Here is a 13,752-nt window from a genome sequence, read left to right as displayed (position 1 = left end):
ATACAATGAATAATAATAACGATAAAAGAAAAGTAAAAAATATTGTCAATGGTCACAGCGTGTTTTTTTGTATGGTACCGGCCATGTTGATGTAAGATGTAAGAGAGAAACTGAGTAAGAGGTAAAAACCTCAGAACAATAACTAAAGCATAGAAGGAAGGCTAAAATAAGAATTCAGAAACTATAAACCGGCTCTCTTCTAGCTTACGACACAAACTATGAGTGAGAAAAGGACAAATGATTCGCTCTTTGCTTCATTTTTTCCGAGGTTGTCCAAACATGAAATGTCATTTGGACCTATTGGACTCATTTTAACTCGGCTAAATAAATATAACATAACATAAGAAGATTTTACTTATATTTACCGAACTATTTGTACGGTCGCGTGAACTTTGTTTACGAGTTTCTTGTGTTCAGATTGTTTTAAGTGGTAATTTAACAATATTTTTCCAAATAAATGGAAAGAAACTTTTATTTATATCAAATAATTGAGTGTCTTGACTCAGTGACATTATGTCTTGTGTGGTATGGGGCTGCAGCTCACATCCAGGAAGAAAAGAAAATAGCCAACAACTTCTGTCGTTTCATCGGTAAGTTTTTTGTAATTTTCTAGTGAAATGTGAACTGCTGAACAATTTTAGGAAAGTAATATGTTTTGCTGAATAGATTTGTAGCATAAAATATTTGAGATATCCATTATATTATACGTTTTATCGATAAATACGGAATTGATTTGAGGTTATGTTGATTGTCCATAGTGAGGTACTAAAATTATCGATACTTTTAATTTTTAGATTTCCTGTAGACGATAACAAAAAGAAAGAATGGATAATTCGCATTAATAGACGAAATTGGATTCCAAATAAGTACAGCCGTATTTGCTCCAAACATTTTACTGCGGATTCATTTATGTGTGTTCCTAATTCGAAGTGGAGACGTCTTCGAGACGATGCTATTCCTACATTGAACATTAAGGATCAGACAGATGAAATGGTAATTAGGTTACATTTTTACAAAATATTATTGTTGTGAAGGAGGGGTCATTCAAAATAATCTTGATTTTTACATATTCTTTGGGATGATTCTGCAATTTTTTGCAGTATCCTCTTTTTAGTAGGGATTAACTAGTACTTAACCTATTTTAATTTATGTTGATAAAGTATTTAAATTTTCAGAATCCTGTAACTAAGGAACCTTTTGAAAAGCAATCACAACGATACTAGCTGCAGCTCCTAACTAATATAAACCAGACAATATAATCCAAAAATGGTTAGATACTTACCTATCAGAGACAGAGTCTCCTTTCATCAAGAAGAAGATAATTGCATCCTACAAAAAGAAATCTTGAAAAAAAAAATATCGACATTAATTGTAAGTAAATTTAATTTTATCGACATATTACTAAAGTGAAACCCAACACTAGGCAATGAAAAACCTGTGACAACCTACGAAATTACGAAACAATTTTTGTATATGCGTTTTTGTCTAACATTACGCCAGTTCCGTAAGATAAAGTAGAGCAGAATTATAGAGTTCTGTTGCTATTTTAGCCTTCCTTCTATGCTTTAGTTATTGTTCTGAGGTAAAAACTCAGAACAATAACTAAAGCATAGAAGGAAGGCTAAAATAAGAATTCAGAAACTATAAACCGGCTCTCTTCTAGCTTACGACACAAACTATGAGTGAGAAAAGGACAAATGATTCGCTCTTTGCTTCATTTTTTCCGAGGTTGTCACAACATGAAATGTCATTTGGACCTATTGGACTCATTTTAACTCGGCCAAATAAATATAACATAACATAAGAAGATTTTACTTATATTTATGGAACTATTTGACACGGTCGCGTGAACGTTGTTTACGAGTGTCTTGTGTTCAGATTGTTTTAAGTGGTAATTTAACAATATTTTTCCAAATAAATGGAAAGAAACTTTTATTTATATCAAAGATATCCATTATATTATACGTTTTATCGATGAATACGGAATTGATTTGAGGTTATGTTGATTGCCCATAGTGATGTACTAAAATTATCGATACTTTTAATTTTTAGATTTCCTGTAGACAATAACAAAAAGAAAGAATGGATAATTCGCATTGGATTCTAAATAAGTACAGCCGTATTTGCTCGAAACATTTTACTGCGGATTCGTTTATGTGTGTTCCTAATTCGAAGTGGAGACGTCTTCGAGACGATGCTATTCCTACATTGAACATTATAGATCAGACAGATGAAATGGTAATTACGGCCGAACACCACACACCTGAAGTCTCGACGGCAAAAGGGACAAAATCGTGGGTCCGCGTTAAATTCCCATATTTCGCCAGCTTTTGGCTAGCGGCCCACGCGGCAGCCGCCCCTGCGGTTCGAGTAGTACGGGGCAGGTGCGTTGCTGCAAACGTGCAAGCGCAGGTCGCGTCCCACAATAAATCACGCCCCCTCCCCCAGGGTATGAGCGTGAGCCCATCGGGCCTCTTACCATCTGTGCGGCTTAGACCCGGCGCGGTTCCAATTTGCACGGCACGTCGATCGACACCAGTGCACGGCGGATGACATCATAAATAATTTCGAATATTACAAAATACTTACCGATGAAACGATAACAGTTGGCTATTTTTTTTCCTTCCTGAATGTGAGCTGCAGCTCCAAACTAATATAAACCAGACAATATAATCCAAAAATGGTTAGATACTTACCTATCAGAGACAGAGTCTCCTTTCATCAAGAAGAAGATAATTGCATCCTACAAAAAGAAATCTTGTAAAAAAAAAATCGACATTAATTGTAAGTAAATTTAATTTTATCGACATATTACTAAAGTGAAACCCAACACTAGGCAATGAAAAACTTGTGACAACCTACGAAATTACGAAACAATTTTTGTATATGCGTCTTTGTCTAACATTACGCCAGTTCCGTAAGATAAAGTAGAGCAGAATTATAGAGTTCTGTTGCTATTTTAGCCTTCCTTCTATGCTTTAGTTATTGTTCTGAGGGTAAAAATTATTTTGCTTTTCTCTTCATAGTAACGTATGCAGCTAATTTCGATGCGAAAAAGTTATCTGTCATTATTTGACAGCACTTTTCGGCTAATGGTCTTGTAACCAAAGCCGCAATAAATTTAAAAAAAAAAAAAATTGACAGGAACTTCAAAAAGTTCATTGACTCGCCCAAAATCAGCCTTTTTCAGTAAAAATGGCGAGTCGTGGAGGTTCAGCTAGGCGCGTCCCAGAAACTGAAGCCGCAATCACATATGTGCAGTGCGATGGACTGGTAAGTGTCGAAATGAGTGCATACCAACGAATACTTGATATAAAACATGAATGTAACCTCACCATCCAATGGTACCAAGCCAACGCGTCACGAATAATGTTTTGTGGTTTTTATATTGTTTAACAACTGTTTTTCTGAAAATAAATGCTCTAAACATCTAATTAGCTACTCGATCTAATTGTTTCGTGCTCTTCTATCAGTTTCAATACAACAAATGAGTACCCGTATAGGTTATGTTTTCAAACTATTGACCAAATGATTTGACGAATTACTTTCATTTTCTTGCCAAGTTTGCCGCGTATAATTAAAATACTTGTGAACTAATTAAATTAATACGTTGGCTAGTTTGAAATATAGCTTATTTATTTTTTTCATTTGTAGTTGTACTTGTTTTATTGTGAAGTTGACTTGAAAGTATTATTTGGTAAATGACTCACGTCCTATTTAGGACTTCTGGCACATAATCTGACCTCTGTAAAGAGAGTTAATGATTTTTCTAGTGATGATCTCAACCTAGGTTAATATTATGCTTGCTGTGACCATTTTTGTCACACTACAGTGATATCATGCACAAATTAACATAAACAATGCAAATATTAGTAATGACAGATAAGTAAAAATAAATATTTAACTTAAAGTAAACTTGTTTTCTTTTTAACAGATTTTCTGTTTGCAAATGAATTACCTAATTATTCAACAATTTCATTGGAAATATAAACATATACTTAATGAAATAACTTCGATAATAATGAGGCTTACTAACTCCCATCATGTTTATTAGAAGCAGAAACTATAAAAACTTAATTAAAGAAATAAAAATACTTTTTTTGTTTTGTTTCTCTGAATTTTAAAGATAATCATTTTGATTTAACTAATTTGTTTTGTATGAAGACACATAACATTCTCCACTATTATCATACTAGTTTCTTTATCCAACATCTTTTTGTATCTTTTATATTTAGGTTAAAATAAATTTGCCACCAATTACCTACTTCCATTTAAGCCTGACACCAGGGTTGATGAGGTTGGTAATCCACCTCATAAACCACATAATTAGAAGAAGACTTTAATTTAATGGACCAAAAGTTATATTGTATGTTATGTGCAATAAAGTATAATTGTATTTGTATTTTAAGTATTTTATTTTGAGTCTTGATCATTATTATCTGAGTGATGTATCTGTTATTCTGACATTTTGAGCCATAAATAAAAAGGTTGAGTTTAGTTATGGCATTTTGTGTGGTAGGCACGTTAAGCCGTTGGTCCCGGTTACTACTTACTGATGTAAGTAAGTAGTTGTTACATGAGCCATGTCAGGGGCCTTTGGTGGCTCAATAGTAAACCCTGACACCAGGGTTGATGAGGTTGGTACTCCACCTCACAACCCACTCAATAGTAGAAGACTGTGGTATCATCTAATAGTAAACTTTTTTTAGTTTTTAGTTAAACTTTCTTTTTTTTTCTAGTTTTATTTGCAGTGGAATAATATTGTTTATTTTTCTTCTGCTTGTAATGGAATTTGTCAGCATGGACATTGGACATTCAGCAATAATTTCGAGTGTCCACATTATCAGGCAAGGCAGGGTTCCTTGGTTAAGTCTTGTGGCGATCTCCTTTTCAATTTCAAAAAAGTGTTTGGGCCTCTCAATAGGCAGTGCCCATTACATTTGGGTAACAATTACCTTGGGTCCGAGCACTAATATTGTATTGTAAATAATTGTTTCCAGGCGGTAATGAAAATAGTGAAACACTGCCATGAAGAATCATGCAGCAACATGGAGGTGGCGCAGGGGGCGCTGCTGGGGCTCGTGGTGGAGAACCGCCTAGAGATCACCAACTGCTTCCCATTCCCCAAGCACGACGACACCATGGACGAGGAGGAGTACCAGCTCGACATGATGCGGAGGCTGCGTCGGGTTAACGTTGATCATTTCCACGTTGGATGGTGAGTACAAATATGTTTTAATATATTCTTGTCCTAAATCCTAAATGTGGTGAAACGACTGAAGAGAAGCCATGTCGTATAAAGTGGGAGGCTGTGACACTGGTTGTGGCTCCTGACACGTCATCTATCCACTCAACAAAACTGCTTATAGTCTAGAGGACTGATTGTAGTTTAAACCAAGAAAAAAATATATTCTTGTCCTAATGTGTCTCACTGCTAGGCCATCATTAAACGCTTTAAACTATGAAGCTGGCATAACCACCGAGAGTGGCTCAAGCCTCGATATTGTTTTTTATCTAATTTTTTTCGAGGCTTGAGCCACTGTTGGTGCTTATGCCAACCTCATAGTTTAAGAGTGTTTAATGATGATCAAATCATCACTTTACAAAAGAAAACCATTACAGCACTACACCATGCTGTTCAAGTGTTGTTATTCGTAAGAGACATAGTATAATATTTATATTCAAGCCTTGCCGCCACAGATACTGGCACCAAGAGGCACCCAATCTCTCTTCCATTTCATAAAAAATAGATTAAAGAAGAAACTGCTAGGCATGGAACAGTGCCCTGGTTTCAATACTTTCCATTTTTCATGGGAAATACATTCACATACACACAAATAGAACAAAGTGACTAAAGCTTCAATGTTATTTAATTTAATAATTGTGAAAAAAGTGCCTTATACACAGCGTAATATAAATTATGTATAAAAAAAGCCTTATGGGGCTGGCGTCGCCGTCGGTCGGGTTTGATACCCGATGGGAACATTGTCGAAATCCCTTTTTGAGATTGTCCTTTGTTTGGTAAGGTTTATATTACCCGACTGTCCGAAAAAGTAAGGTGATTCCATGCAACTGTTACTGCTTCTCACACCAAGACTCAGGAATTCACACAACACATGTCGCGCCTTACCCACTGAGTTCCTTCAATGGAGACGTCCACTGCCCCTTTAATATGGTTAACCTGACAAGTCGTGTTAACTTTGAGCTTAATAACAGCTAACAAATAACAGCTTCCGTGGTCTAGTAGTCCGTGGTTAGAGCGTTAGGCTCACGATCTGGAGGTCCGGGTTCGATTCCTGATGGGAAATCACATCACAAAAAAAAATCACAATCAATCACATTGTCGAAATTACTTTGTGAGACTGTCCTTTGTTTGGTAAGGAATTTACGGGCTTGAATCACCTGATTGTGTGAAAAAATAAATTGAGTCCGTGCTTCGGAGGGCACGTTAAGCCGTTGGTCCCGGGTATTAGCCGTAAAAATACCTCCACCAACCCGCAGTGGAGCAGCGTGGTGCAGTATGCTCCATACCCCCTTCGGTTGATTGAGGGGAGGCCTGTGCCCATAAGCTGTTTATGTCTATTACCAGTAACTGCAATTAATTGTTCCCAGGTACCAGAGCGCGGACGTGGGCAACTTCCTGACCCTGCAGCTGCTGGAGTCCCAGTACCACTACCAGACCTCCATCGAGGAGTCCGTCGTCGTTATCTACGACACCAAGAAGTCCGCCCGCGGGTTCCTCACTCTGAAGGCATACCGCCTCACTCCTCAGGTACGTTGTGATAAATCGAATCAGAATCCACAAAGAACTGTGTCTCACAACTATATCCCAATTGGGGTAGTTAGAGGTACATCCATCAGAAGATGAACTAAGTACGCACACCAACATGATAAGAAGTGAGCCGTATCGCCGTCTATAATAGTCGAGCCATCTGTGTTAGTAAAAACTGCACTTAAGATTATCTGAAATGAACTGTGGCAACTACGAATATAACATCATGCGCATAATATTGCATTGCTGTAAAGTCACTTCTAAGTTTCAAGTCTACTTACGTATTGAAGATAACACACATTCAGTTGCTAGGGGTATAAATAGGTCAGATTGAAGCAATCCATCTAAAAAGCAATATTTCTATTGCACTCTTACTTTTATATGCGCAAATATGAAAAAACCTAGAAGGATTGTCTTCTTTCCAACATGACACGTTTATGTATAGTATGAGAAACGATTATTGTACGCATACACATACATAAGATCACGCTTCTTTCCCGTTGGGGTAGGCGGACACCACGGATTTCCACTTACCACGATCCTGACACGTCACTTTCGCTTCCTATCTCGCTTCCTATCCACTATCAATAAAGACTTTACGCATGCTCGCCGGTTGAGAGTACTCCTGACCTGGCCTTTCTTTAAACATGATTACTGTAACCGCTTATATCCCTTTTCCGGCCAAGTAGTTAATGGCATCTGCGGAAAATCTACAATAAGTCACGTCAATGTTTTTATTTGCTCCCAGTCAATCATTACTGGAGTAGGATAGTAGTGGATGATGAAATTCCATTTGTTTCGACCCTAATACACGGGTAAGCAGAGACTATGGAATTCCATTTGCTTTGATTCTGACATACTTCTCTTGCTTCCTCCACACTATCTATCTAACTAGTATGTAACTACTTATTAACAACCAAATCCTCCTTTCCAGGCCATCGCCATGTACAAGGAGGGCGATTATACCCCGGAGGCCCTGCGCAACCTGAAGATCGGCTACGAGAGCCTGTTCATCGAAGTACCGATCGTGATCCGCAACTCACCTCTCACCAACATCATGATGTCCGAGCTCGCTGAGATGATCCCTGAGGAAGAGGGATCCAAGTTCCTAGATCTTGGCACAGCTTCTGTGCTTGAAGGTGGGTTGAAAATGCTTGAAGTCCGTTTTGTGCTGTCCAAGTTTGAATAAATAAAACTCCAAGGTTGAATAAATTGAGAGACCCCTTTTGAAACTGGTTATCAAAAGTTATTTCATTGTTATTGTCGTATTTGAAATTACTTATTGAAACTAGCGTGTCTATTCCGAGGTTTTGTTAACAAAAATCACATCAGAATAAATTTCATTCTCTTCAAAAAAGCGCAAAGGCGCTGGAGCACATATTAGGCCTTGAATTAAGAAATGTTCTCTCATCTCTTTCCTTTTCACATTCCAGGCCAACTCCGCAGTTTGATGGAGCGAGTAGACGAACTGAACCAGGAAGCTATTAAATTCAACCGCTACCAACAGTTAGTAGTCCGTCAGCAACAGGACAAGCACCGTTGGCTGCTCAAGAGGGCGCAGGAGAACGCCGCTCGCGCCGCGAAGGACGAACCGCCACTACCCGAGGAAGACGTCAACAAACTCTTCAAGCCTCACCCGGTTCCACCAAGGCTAAACCCTATGATTGTTGCCGGACAGATCAACACATACAGCCAGCATATAAGCCAGTTCTGCTCCCAATCTCTAGCCAAGCTATATCTGACACAAGCGCTCCAAAATGCAAAGGAAGCGAAGCAGAACAACTAGTGTGTATTCGGTATTAAATTCTGTGAGATTGGTGTTCATACCTCTAATAAAGTAAGGTTGCATTTTTGTAATCCACATTTCGAGTGTTTTATTTTTCATTAGTAATAGGAAAGTTGCAGCGTCGGTTAGGTCAATCAATCATTAATTTAAGAGTCACGCTCTGGGGGGTTAAAATGGCCACATTGAAGCAATTCATCTAAGAAAGCAATATTGCTACATGCGAAACCATGTCACATTAACTTTTTTGACAAATTAAACCGTAAGTCTCATTAAATGTCAAATATGATAGTGCGACAGGGTTCTAACGTGGGTACATGATATTGCTCATGACTATATATGAAAGAGACTTGCCTATTTACCAAAGACTGTTCATCATCATTAATTTTAAACCCACGCTCTTGTCGGTGTAGCATTCTCTATACTATACATTGTTTTAAGTTTACGCGGTTATTATCATAATTAAAGCACATAATAACGGGTTCTTACCGCGTTTAAATGGGGATATGAGACTCCCGATATTTCGACACTGTTGCAAGTGCCATGGTCACGGGATGACTGATGAGATTGGAGTGGAGTAGGTAGATCCATACTTTTCTACGGGCAGACATATCTGTCTACCCTCTTTCTTTGCCGCTTGTTTATGTTTTTGATATCGGAATGTTCGGAACCATCTGAAGTAAGAATCCGTTATTATGTGCTTTAATTATTCTCTATACTACTTTTAGGGAAAAATAGGGCAGTGGTTTCCCTCTTGCCTTCCGCCCCGCAGTACTCTGTCTGACAAAGAATGTGACGTATCGTTAATTTGCATGATAATTATTATATTGTATTTGGCCGTCTTTTCCAATGAAAAAGCCCAATTTTGTAACATATTTCTTTTATTTCTTGTCGGTTCAGTGTAAAAAAATCTGCAGCAGAATCACATTACATACATAAACTCACGCCTATTTCCCATCGGGGTAAGCAGAGACTATACATAGAATTCCATTTGCATTTGCAGAATCACATTAGCTATAATTATTTACATAAACAAAACTTACCGTCTTGGGACAATGTTACAATTTACCTACCCGTTTATTTAACAACAGCTGCCGAGAATCGAGTAATAATGTAATTCGATTTGGTCCTAATTGGGCCCCCAAGGTTGCGCCGGCGCCGACAAAGCTAATAGCGCTAACGTGCGATTGTCCGTATTGCCACAAATTGCTTCATCCTGTGTTCGCCTCTGGATAATTGCTCGCTTTATGATATGAGACAATCAGGTAAACTACATTGTTTCTACGAGTAACTCGCGATGATTATTCTATAAGGCGGAGGTTACCAAACCTTTAACGGAACACCTACCTAATACCCTTTATTTTACGAAACCCAATTTAAATAACAACTTCATTAGAAATATTTTCAACGTGAAATAATTTTATTACGCAAATAAATTTCGGGGATCCCTGATGTCTTCTCTACGGAACTTTGGGAATACCTGCTCTTAACTTATGAGACAGAAAGCCGTCACGCGTTCGCGCGTCCCGCGTTCACGTTCTAAAGTTTGTTGTTGTATCAATTACATCAAACTATTACTTTAACGTCGTCATAGTGAAAACCACGTAGACAAGCGCCTTTAAAAAAACACATTCTGAATTTATTTTCTTCAACAAAACTCTACAGGCTGATCACCTGCGGGCTTAACACCGTAAGCGCGCGACTCTATCGCCTCGAAATACGTCACCCGACACTCTCTCACAGTACTGCACAGAAAGAGACAGACGATCTCTGTTGGGGCGAGAAAGAGTCTCGTGCTAACGGTGCTAGGCCCGTGGATTGTCTAAAAGTAAGATGATCCGCGCTTCGGAAGGCACGTTAAGCCGTTGGTCCCGGTTACTACTTACTGATGTAAGCACGTAGTCGTTATATAAGTCAATAATAACCCTGACACCAGGGTTGATGGGGTTGGTAATCCACCTCACAACCCACACGATAGAAGAACAGAACCTTAATTTCTTTGAATTAATTTCATAATTCTGGGTACAAATAGAGACTTCAATTTTTATCTGGATTGAAACAAAGGTGTCCATTGTGAGGTTTTGTTACAAAAATCATATCCGAGTGTGTTTTTCAAAAGACGCTCTTGAGGTTTTACTTATCATCGTCATCAGCTGGAAATCGTCCACTGCTGGACATAGGCCATCGCAAGGCTTGATACAATGACCGACCCTCTGCTGCCCGCATTCGTTTTCCCGCGACCTTCAGGTCATCGGTTCACCTTGTGGTATTTATGGTTTTCACTATTAAGGCGTCATTATATAGACCATCATAATATGGTCAACATGATACAATTTAGTCACGGTCATTTTATCGTTCCGACGATACAATTATGTCGTTGGTCGATTGGTGCTAATACGTGATTTACTTGAAGTCATGTCGTTCTGTCAAAATAAAAACAAAATTACATGTCACGTCACGTGTGTTAGGGAAAAAACAAACTTATCGATTTCGACAAAATTTATTGAATCGATCGATAATTTTATCGTGTTGAGCATGTTAGCCCTGCAGAACGTTTTTGTGACTTTTGCATACATATACATACATAAACAGCCTATATACGTCCCACTGCTGGGCACAGGCGTCCCCTCAATCAACCGGAGGGGGTACGGAGCATATTCCACCACGCTGCTCCAATGCGGGTTGGTGGAGGTGTTTTTTTACGGCTAATGGCCGGGGCCAACGGCTTAACGTGCCCTCCGAAGCACGGAATCATCTTACTTTTTCGGACAATCAGGTGATTCAAGCTGAAAAGTCCTTACCAAACAAAGGACACGGGTACCTATTATATTAAAATAAAAAATAAAATAAGTGTGTAACAAAACAGAGCTGGGCCGCTAACTTCAAAGTCCCAAGAAAAAATAGTGAAGAACTAAACGTGACGAAAGGTGTTTCTTCTCGAAGAATTAAGAGCTACAAATAAATGCTGCTGAACGCCTACTCAATGATCGCATTGTAGAAAAACATCACATAAGCTCGCGACTTTATCCCAATTGGGGTAGTCAGAAGAACATCCATCGCAAATGAACTAAGTAACCCACACCTCACCGAGCTTTCTGTTGTTTGTAGAAAAGCATTTTTATATTTTTTGAAACGACTTTGTTTTTATTCTACTTATTTTTTAAATGATGTGGCGTTGAAAGACAGCACTCATGTCGTAATGGCTTCTTTCGAGTAATTACAGGAGGTATAATTTTTTATTCCATACCTACCTAATTAAATAGAGAATTTGACATCGCATGTTGCCTCCATTAAGGCTTTTTTCTTTATCTTCAATTTCTGTATTGCTAATAAAGCCATCTTGGAAAGGAAATGAGACGTTGGCGACACGAACCATTTGGGGTTATTAGGAGATTATTAGGACCAGGCTGTTTTTGGATCAGGGATCAACCGCAACCGTGGAAGCGCCGCGTAATATGGGATAATTTGGTGAATTAACGATTTTTGAATTTGGTTAACCGCACTTCTACGTTTTTATTCATCTAAAATGAACATGGTTACTGGATAATATTCGTTGCAGGTACCTATAGACAGGCACTTTCATAAACTATTAAGTAGCACCATGTCTACTTAGAAAGGTATTTATAAATGTTATACATGTAGGAAAATGAGTAGAAAGTAAGAGATAATACTATCGAAAGATAATGAATGGGCATTTTGGTTGTTTATGGTATGAATTTAGGATGGTTAATGAATGGGATGGAAGGAATTAAAAATATAAGGTGGTTACCTATTATTGATTTGTCGTCGGAATGTACATTAAGGGAATTTGTTTTTTGTAAATAAACGGAGTCAAGATAATTAAAATATCCCTTTTATATTCTATATCCTTCTATATCCCATAATGTTTCTAGGACTCTGCAGACGCTTCGGAATTCCACTTCCTACTATCCTGATAAAACCAGTTCACTCGTTACCCGTCATCATCAGCCGTACGACGCCCACTGCTGGGCATAGGCCTCCCCCTCGTTACCCGTACCTTTTGTTTATTACGACCAAAGACTGCGTACACGCAAACTTAGGTACTTAAGTAACGTCTTTATTTTATACTCTTCTCCATTCTTAAAAGTACAATCACCTGCGAACTCTACAATTCATTCGCATTACATGAATACATTTGAAGTTATTACCTAATTATTATACTGAACATAAAACAAACACGTTAAACCTTTTATTGGTACAATTAAACACTATTAAAACCTTATGAATTTAACCTTTTTCAGATGAATACTCAATTAATGTACATTGTAGAGTTGGACGTACAGACGGGTCCAATTTTATATAGTAAATAGTTATTGCAGTCAGAAACGCACTAATTGCAGAGTGCTCGTTAAAAATGAATTATACTTGGTGTCAATGCGCAGGGTGGAATATGTTATACTTGGACAGGGTCGTAATCAGTATGAAGTAGAGGCTCGTTTTAAGTTTGTGAGTAGAATTGGTACCTTATGGAGTTAGTATTCGTGACTACTTAAGATCGTTTTGATGAACTATGTGGTAACAAGTAAAGTTACAGTTAGTTAACAGTCCAATGTTGGTGAGAGAATATTCACGATACGTGTGAATAAATGATTAATTAAATTACCTATGTAGACTTACTACTTATTACGTCATATTGCATATGTAAGTACCTCGATAGGCATTGTTATTACTTTTTGAATTTGGAATTCGTAAAAAATCCAATCTGAAGAAGGCCACATTCCAATTTTAAAATACCTAGAGTTCCTAAAACCAGCCCTGACTGCAACTTTAGCAAAACAACATTGTGTTTTCGCAGTGTAGCGAGTTTCCTAGCATAATAGCGACGTTTATTGGACTTAATTTATACTTATGTCCGGTAACTATGGCTTCCTAATAGTCAGGACTTCACCTGACACAAGCCGACTATAATTCACGCTAAGTTAAGTACGCATATTTCTGCTAATGTTCAAATATCTTTGACGCCCCTAACCTATAATCGACTGGATGCACGAGTCATAATTAGACATTCTTAACCCTCCAGGCGTTATGCAATAATTGTCATGACATTCGCACAAAAAACCGTTGTAGGTGAGAAAACGGTTTGTCTTTGACTGGGAATAAATTTTATTTTATTTATGTGCATTTTGTAGTTAGTATGAATCCAATAAGTGGATGGACCTTCTTCTTGTCGTTGGTA

General features: G+C 38.0%; 1 protein-coding gene and 1 long non-coding RNA gene across 2 annotated transcripts; both read left to right on the top strand.

Annotated features, from left to right (window-relative positions):
* Positions 1-412: 412 nt before the first annotated feature.
* Positions 413-1,287, top strand: LOC126371178 (uncharacterized). Its single transcript, XR_007566977.1, has 3 exons — positions 413-590; positions 795-993; positions 1,176-1,287. It is a non-coding gene; the product is annotated as an uncharacterized LOC126371178 (long non-coding RNA).
* A 1,855-nt stretch (positions 1,288-3,142) lies between these two features.
* On the top strand, positions 3,143-8,635 carry LOC126370671 (eukaryotic translation initiation factor 3 subunit H). Its single transcript, XM_050015665.1, has 5 exons — positions 3,143-3,273; positions 5,001-5,218; positions 6,613-6,772; positions 7,707-7,911; positions 8,206-8,635. The coding sequence occupies exons 1-5, from the start codon at positions 3,196-3,198 to the stop codon at positions 8,556-8,558; spliced, it is 1,014 nt and encodes a 337-aa protein (XP_049871622.1). The 5' UTR covers positions 3,143-3,195; the 3' UTR covers positions 8,559-8,635.
* The last annotated feature ends 5,117 nt before the right edge of the window (positions 8,636-13,752 follow it).

This window comes from Pectinophora gossypiella, chromosome 1 (genome assembly GCF_024362695.1).
Source record: "Pectinophora gossypiella chromosome 1, ilPecGoss1.1, whole genome shotgun sequence".
Classification (NCBI taxonomy): domain Eukaryota; kingdom Metazoa; phylum Arthropoda; class Insecta; order Lepidoptera; family Gelechiidae; genus Pectinophora; species Pectinophora gossypiella.
The sequence above is the reverse complement of the archived record's forward strand: the minus strand, read 5'-3'. Positions and strand labels throughout refer to the sequence as shown.